This window comes from Akebia trifoliata, chromosome 2 (genome assembly GCF_017979445.1).
Source record: "Akebia trifoliata isolate Shusen 1 chromosome 2, ASM1797944v1, whole genome shotgun sequence".
NCBI classification, from domain to species: domain Eukaryota; kingdom Viridiplantae; phylum Streptophyta; class Magnoliopsida; order Ranunculales; family Lardizabalaceae; genus Akebia; species Akebia trifoliata.
Genome location: NC_141376.1, coordinates 23,551,574 through 23,559,876, shown reverse-complemented (window position 1 = coordinate 23,559,876; position 8,303 = coordinate 23,551,574). Strand labels below are relative to the sequence as shown.

The window sequence follows — 8,303 nt, the reverse complement described above, 5'->3', positions numbered from 1 at the left end:
GACTACGAAAACAAATTTTTGGACTGTAGGTCCACCAAAGGGTGGGTAGAATTTGGACCTCCAGGGTCCTGTAATTTATGCCCTACAAAATTATGGGGAAATCAACAGTACTTTTATTTATTTTTAAAATAAAAAAAATTAATTACAAGTACATCAGAGAAAGATGAGATTCCTTAGTTTTAACAATGAAAGACTCCCAGTATAACTAAACCTTTTTTTATATATATAATATATAATTTTTACATAAAACTTACATCATGTAATGGTTGTTTAACTATTTGGTGCTGAACCTCCATTCATGTCCCCTTGTGAATTATGATGTGGTGGTGCTCCTGAGAACATCCCCATAACAGATCTCCAAGTCCCCAAAAGCTCCTCAGGTACATCTTCTCCAAAATTCATGCTTATGTTACCACCTATTCTGATTTCGGGCTCATCGGGGCCACCTGTGTTGCTTCCATCAATTGGTCCCTCTTGAGGGTGTTGAGTCTGATATGCATTAGCAGCCATGTTCATTAGGATGTTTGCAAAATCAGTTGGGAGGGCACCGGCATTAAAGGGCATAGATGTAAACGGTGGTGGTGCATTGGGGTTCCTAGATCCTCCTGTGGACTGACCATTTGGGTCTTCGTTGTTTTGACTTGTTGACCCTGCATTCTGTATGAGCAGTCACGGATATGATCAAAAAATGAAATCAACTGACCCATTTTAAGCCCTATTTGGGCCAATAAGCAACATATAGTCAACATGAAACAAAAAGACAGCCATAAACAGGGGCGGAGCTAGTAAAGAGCTGGTGGGGGCAATTGCCCCCACAGAACTTTTAGACACCCCTATATTTTCAACTAATTACATGCCCCATTTGTCCCCACTCCCTCATCTCTCTCCCCATTTACCCCCACACCCTCCCTCCAATTTTTGCCCCCACACCCTCACCTCCCTCCATCCAAGTTCTTCAACTATACAACTAATTATAGTTTGCCCCCACTACTAGAAAATCCTGGCTCCGCCCCTGGCCATAAAAAACCACATTCCATTACTTTTGAAAGTAAGGAGCCAGATTTCTGCAAAGCACATCCAACCTGTTATCATGTTAGTAAAATTTTGCAAAATTGCATGCTTGTTTCCTGGTCTGACAAATGAACTTGAAATCCATGTTATCAATGTGGCAGCATTTGAGTATGGCAGATCAAGTGGTGATTTTGGGCCTTTCTAAGTATATCATTATACATAAAATGGAGTATCAGTGATGGACAATACTCAAGGGTCAAATCATCACTCATCATCATTTTATTTATTTATATTACCAAATCCCATCTCAAGATTGAGGTATATATCAAATACCTTTAGTGTAAACTAGTTACTTGTTACTTCATTTGTTAGAAACTACATCTAAGATTTCTTAATTCTTACTTTACTAGATATTTTACTTCACTGGTTTTCAAAAAATTCTAGAAGTATTTTTCTTTACAGAAATTAGAAAATAGTTACACGTATATTATATAGTTATATTTTATTTTACTACTTTGTGTGACTTAATACATAGTAGTTAGTCGTTACCACTTCCTAGTTAGTATTAGACTATTAGTGATTTAGAATACCTTTTTTATTTTTTACTTTGTTAGTTGCTACTTGTTAGTTCTTTATGTTGGTTTTTGTTATTTTCTATGTCCGTTGCTTTATTGAAGATTTAGAGGCTTAGAGACATAAACTTCAGAGGCTCAGAGTTTTACTAAGCAGTTAGTACTTACTAGCTGTTACTCAACTCACTTACCTAGGGTTTTAGAAACTATAAAATCATTCATCATGTCTTCCTCGTTGGGCAACTCTTCCTTGAGGCCAAAATTTAATGATCCCAGTTTGAAATAGGGGCATTACTGTTGTGCAACCAAAAAGATCCAAGTGATCTGTGAGTTATGTGGCTACAGAAGCCAAGGGGCATTATCGACCACAAACATCTTGTGCATATGGTGGGACCAAATGCAAGGGCATGAGATAAAGTTATTCATGAAGTCCAAAGGAAGATAATGCCACAATGGAAAACATGATGCAACGAATTTAGAAAATTATATGAAAGGTGGTGGGATTGGTAAAGAAGACGAGGATAATATTATCACATATGATAGCGTTTGCTTTTTTGGATTGATGATTTGTTTTACTTTCACTTGGGCCTATGTGGGGTCTGTATATAGCTTGGATCATTTCTTGCACCCTTTTAACTTTTTATTGCTAAAAAAATAAAATAATGTGTCTATAATATCAGTGAGTTGTTCTCAAAAAGATCATCATCATTGCCAAAATCCAGGATGACCATTGGATTCATCCTAAATCCTATCATCCCGAGGATTATACTCGAGAACTCAGGAAGAAATCCTGAGGATAAGAAGACAAATAATGAGGTGCTATGCTCAAGCTCAGGAACCATGCCAAACGTTACAAAGGATTAAGTTTGGATCCCAGGAATCATGATGAAAATCAAGGGTTATGATAGTGATTGAGTTCAATTAGAAAACAAATCGAAGAAACATAGAAGATAGATGCCAAAAAGAGAGGATCTTGAGGTAGAAATAGAGATAAACTTGTTAATTTGTTTTGGGATTGCTTTTGCTTAAAAATAAACACTGAATCTGACTTTGTCATCGGAGTTTCTTTGGCAGGTATCACATTGGTGCTCAGGAAAAAAAAAATTCAACCTTAGTCAGATTTGGCCTGACTTGGATTTGACCCATGGTCGAATGGCCTCTGACTCAATTTGACTTATTTTATCACCTGACCAAGCCTATGTCTAGATTATGGATGATCCAGTCTCCGAGTACGATAACAAAAGCATGAGTTAGTGTCAACCTCAAGATCACTATTTGCTAACATATTGTAACATGAATGAATCATAAAGTTGAAGTGAAGAACAAAGTTATATTTTGCTCAAGTATTACCAGGAAAATTCCCTTAAAAAAAAAAAAGAAGCAACATCACCAGCAAAGCAACTAACCTGATCTCGCTCTGTTCTTCGCAGCTCCTCCATCATCAGTTTTTGCTCAGCTACCTTTTGAAATGCAGAAATTGCAAGTATGAGTACCATGTTCTTGAGTTCCAAAATAACCATAGAACTTTCACAACTCTCCACCACCATAAGAGAAAACAATAGAAGGCGTGCAAGAACAAACCCGGATGTTTTCTTTGATGGAATCGCTATTTGGGTCCAAATCTAGAGCTGCATGAAATTGATCTCAAATCAGGAACCAAGTTCATTTGCCGTTATACTTCTTAATAAGAATATAGCGAAAGTCGTTCTTTGTAAATGCTATAGATCCCATACCAACCTTGCATAAATCCTTTGTCAATAGCCTCATGATAACTCCCTTGTGCATAATAAGCTAGACCGAGACGACTATATGCTTTACTGTACTTTGGATTGATTTCAGTTGACTTAAGGCAGTCCCTGATTGCTTCCGTATACTTGTGAATCTGAGTATAAGCAGCTGCCCTGATAACCATGCAGAAAATATTAAATCATGGAAGGGTTATAATTTCAATAAATAAAAACGTAACTTCTATCATGGAATGCCTGAACAGCCCAAGAATGAAGATAGGCACAAAAGCAAAGATGGGATAATACGTTTAACCGGAATCTCTTCATATCCGTCTTCTAAAAGAAAAAGCACTCTATCATTCCTACCCACATGAAACAAAACATATTTGTAAAAATAAATAACAAAAAAAAAAAAAAGAACTTCTATTGCCACACCAACTTTCGCTTACACCACTCCAATGTATGCTAATTCTTCAGTGATTTACATATGAATTGGGGTGGCATTAGCAAAAGTTGGTTTGGCAATAGAATCTCTCAATTGAAGGTATTATCAATTTTTTTCAATCTCAGCAGCATTTCCTCCTTAGATGCCCATATAATGGAATTTATTAACTCTCCCACCACTAAACGAATTGAGATTTCCTAAATTCCCAGACCATGCACAAGCACCTTAATCTAGAGTTTAATCACAAAGTTCAAAAATCAGTATATAGGCCACAATATGCTGACATGTTTGTCTACATCCACAAGTACAGAAACAAAATGTACATGAAAATGAAATGTGCCAACATTTATAATCATGACATTATTTTTTTTTTTTTTTTTTTTTTTAAGAATAAAATGTATTTTAGCGATCATCATCTTCTACACCTTATGCCAAATATTATGGTTAGGGATCAACAGATGAATCCTGTTTTGCTATTTAGATGTATTAATCTTATATATTCTGTCAAGAAATAAGTCTTCAGATATTTTCTTGCTACCTCAACCACCTTGTGTTTGACTTTACTCTGACATCCGTATGGGTCTATGCCACATGCCCAAACCATCTCAATTGACTATCCGTCATTTTATCTCCATTTGGGGTTACGTCAAGATTCCCCCTCCTTTTTTTATAGGTACAACTACAGGAGATTACAAGAAAAATACAAATGGTTACCTCAAATATAGTCACATTTACTATATTCATTTTATGAACATTTTCTTGACTGGCCAACACTCAACTTCGTAAAGCATAGTTGGTCTATAACCAGTGTATTGGTTCCAAGCCTGAATGAAGGGAGGTTGTGTCAAGTTGACAAACAACGTAAAATAGTTCCAAATCCCTTAACATTATTCTAGTAAATGCAGATTTTTTCATTCAACCACTTCTTCTAAACACAAGGTTTGATGCTCCATTCTCTTATCTACAAATTACTCAGCAGATTCCCACGATACAGATACTCAACATTGTTAATATGATAAACCTTAATTTTCTAATCAAGTTGATTTTGAATCATCTTGATAAGCACCTTAACCATGGAACAAATATTCTCTCTACCATTTTCAAATAAAGTTATTATAAATGAAAGAGAGTATTGATAGAAAAATATAAAAACAACGGGTGGAGGCCCCCACACATAAGAATGGAATATGGAGAAAATGACACTACTTTTATTGGTGCTTAAAGGATACTTTGTTGTATTATGGACGCACAATCCAACCACAAATTAGGGAATAAACCCAAGGGATCTCAAAAATAAATAGCACAAGCGTGCTAGGATGAAACCCCTGTTAACCAACCAACTCCTCCAAAAGACCAATCTGTTGGAGAGGGGCAGAACTATGAATATAAGAGGGTCACAGGGTATAACTGGGGTATGACACACCCGAAAGTAGAGGAAAACATACACTCAAGACTCCCCCTCACCCACAAGGGTGGAAAGAATCGAACCCATGACCTATACAAACCTAGCAATCTAATACCATGTTGACCAATGAACTAGTCCAAAAGACGGATCTGTTGGCGAGGGGGAGAACTATGACTATAAGAGGGTCACGGAGCTTAACTGGGGTATGAAACACTTGAGGGTGGAGAAAAATATACACTCAACAACCCCATCCTTCCTGCTACAAGACTCAGAAATAAAAGTGGGGGATGTACTATGCCCATATCGAGTACTATCCTAGAACACATTATAAGTAGGATAGAATGTTACATTATAATTCAACTGTTTCGTAATGCTATTCAGAAAGTAGAATTGAAGGAAAACAAGAAACATGAAGGACTAGACATACTGATAAAAAACGAATTATACAAAAGAAATCCACCTTTCTTGCAAGTCATGCGAGTTGAAACTCTTGAACGATGATCCAAGAAGTGGATGAACAGATGATGCCTTATTGGCATATGCAGATATAACCACATGATGGCTGGAAGTGAAGAGCGATCTTGAGAGCAGCTACCTATCTCTGTAGTTCATTGATGGCAAGGTCCCAAGGGTATGTTGAAGATCCATTGAAATTTTGTTGTGTGGAGGACAAACTGTCTCCCTAAATCTCAACAATGTTGCCATTTGGATTCCTTGGTTTTGGCTTCAGATGAGGATGCAGATCCCAGCAACATTCTTTAATATGCCCGTTCTTATCAAAATGTGTACAGCAAAACTTCATCTTTTGAGCAGCTTAAATAGGAGTATGACTTTGTTCTCTTCTGTAACTTCAAGTGTTCTTACCTTATTTAGAATCAGATACTATGGTCGCTCAATAATAAGATTAGAATACTCAACAACAACCTGTCTACTGGCTGAACCTTTAATGTAGTTGTAAACATATTCACGAGAAAATAAAGTATCGATTCTTAGGACTTGTACCCTTTGTACCTCAAATTACTGGCTCAATCCAGCAATAAACTCAAATATAAGTGACTACAGAATCTGTCTTTTGATCTCACTAAAACCCATAACAGGTGTGAGGGGTTGGGAACATGGTTTCAAAACTCGTCCGAGACCGAGACATATCGCCTGAGTTGTCTCAGTATCAGGCATGGACAAGACAGATGGACAAGTCAATTTTTCGGATGACATATTAAACCACGAGTTCAGTTTTTTGAACGAGACATCTCAAACGTATCGAAAACTTGTCTGAGACAACTCAGTATCTGGCATGAACGAAACGAGGCAAAACCGAGTTTTAAAACCATGGATGGGAAATAGTCCAAGTCTTCTAACTTTTGTCCAAGTTTAATGAAATACTCCTCGAAAGGTAAACCACCTTGTTGCATCATGACCAGCCCAAGATGCAACTGATATACGTGGGGCTACCATCCTTTTTGGGAACAATATCCCAAATTTTTCTCAGTAGTCTAAAAAATAATAGCCCATGATTAATATTGGACTACATAGAATAGAGATATCATGACCTCACAGTAAGATTTTCAATTTTCCAATCTTAATGCAATAGATTTCCTAACAACGGCCCCCCCATTTGAACCAGTAATACACTTCGGACTAGGGATAGAGGGGGCAAAAGTCGTATCATGACCAGCCCTCCATAAAAGCAGCTGGATTTTGGTATTTCCAGAGGACTATAGATGGGTACTCACTCAAAAGGTTGTTCGCCTTATTTACTTTTTATGTTATGAGAAAGCGACACAAAGGACATATCTCTTCGGAACTAAGTAGGCGGCATTGAGAAAAAAATTGCTCCTTCATAGGTAAGTCAAGCCAGCAAACAGAGTAAACGCTGGTCCGAAGACCTCCTTTATTAGTAAGGGTGTAGGAGAACCCCTAAAAAACATCCTTGTCAATTGACAACATACCACGAACAAAAAATCCTTCCAATTGTAAAGCCCTAGCTGGGAACTTCTTCATCTCTCCAGAAGATGAAAGATCCCTCACATATAGGCTTTCATCCTTTAAATATCCTTTGGAAACCCAATTTAAAAGAAACCCCAAAATTCCTAAAGCAGCCCCAAACATCCTAAAATTAGTAACATGACCCTCACTCATAACAAATGACCAAAAAGACCCCTGCTACATATTCTGGACAGAACGTAGGTGAGACCATGGCCACAATTACAAAAATACCCTTTACAAGGAAAACTTCCCAAAAAGACTCAAGACTAACTAGACACAAAAACACCCAAAAGTATAAGAAAGTTGGACCGCCCAAGCGGATTTCCAGTCCAACAAGTTTTTTTTGTTTTTTTTTTTTTTTTGCATCACATGCTCTACTTGAAGTTTCATCACTCATCATTCCATAAACAATTATAAAATATAAAATATAAAGTGACTGAAAATTGCTTACAGACTGAATTTTATTGGAAGATCATATTGATCTTCCACCAGCCTTTCATAATTTAAATTAGGGTTTCAATAACAAATCATCTACCACGCTTTAATAACATGCTAAAGTTAGTGTATCATCATGTCTAATATCAAAGAACAGAGAAAATATGCGAGGAAGATGCGAAAGATGGAGAGAGAGAGAGAGATAGAGAGGGGGGGGGGTGTGTGAGGTGCGCATCCACTCCTTTCTTTTCTTTATTAGTAGGTCTCAATAGGATTTCACAAAATGATAAATCTTCCCTTACTGGAAAAAATAAAATTCCCACTTCACCCATATATTAATTACCAAGTAAAACTAGATAATGAAACATTAGTATAAACCATCTCAATAAGAATAAATGAAGATTTGTCCTAATAAGAGTGTAGTGTGTGCATGGCACATGCTCAACATGGCCATCTTTCACGAAGTCGTCTCTTAGCTACATAGTCCAACACTACAAGCTCCATAAATGAAATAAGTTTAAATTTTCATCAAAAAATACAAGTTAGCCAAACTAAGAACTTACCTGTTACAGTAGTACACAGCGTTGTTCTCACAAAGTGCAATGGCACAAGCATACAAATCAATTGCATCAGAATATAACTTTTCCTGCATAGCCCTGTTTCCTGGAAAGAGAGAAGAAAACAATTTTACAACTACAATCAAATAGTACGTGGAGACATCC

The 8,303-nt window shown here is 36.9% G+C and overlaps 1 protein-coding gene across 5 annotated transcripts in view; it reads right to left on the bottom strand.

The window, feature by feature from the left end:
- Window positions 1–202: 202 nt before the first annotated feature.
- Window positions 203–8,303, bottom strand: part of LOC147409928 (uncharacterized) — a 43,154-nt gene continuing 35,053 nt past the window's right edge. For 4 of the 5 annotated variants that reach the window (XM_086432105.1, XM_086432104.1, XM_086432106.1 and 1 more), the window contains exons 6-10: window positions 8,145–8,244; window positions 3,321–3,484; window positions 3,165–3,211; window positions 2,990–3,043; window positions 203–657 (exon numbers count right to left, since the gene is read on the bottom strand). In XM_086432105.1, coding sequence (XP_086288231.1) covers window positions 271–657; window positions 2,990–3,043; window positions 3,165–3,211; window positions 3,321–3,484; window positions 8,145–8,244 — 752 coding nt within the window. In that variant the 3' untranslated portion in view covers window positions 203–270. The remainder of the gene's footprint in view (window positions 658–2,989; window positions 3,044–3,164; window positions 3,212–3,320; window positions 3,485–8,144; window positions 8,245–8,303) is intronic. The other variant, XM_086432107.1, reaches the window with a different exon arrangement.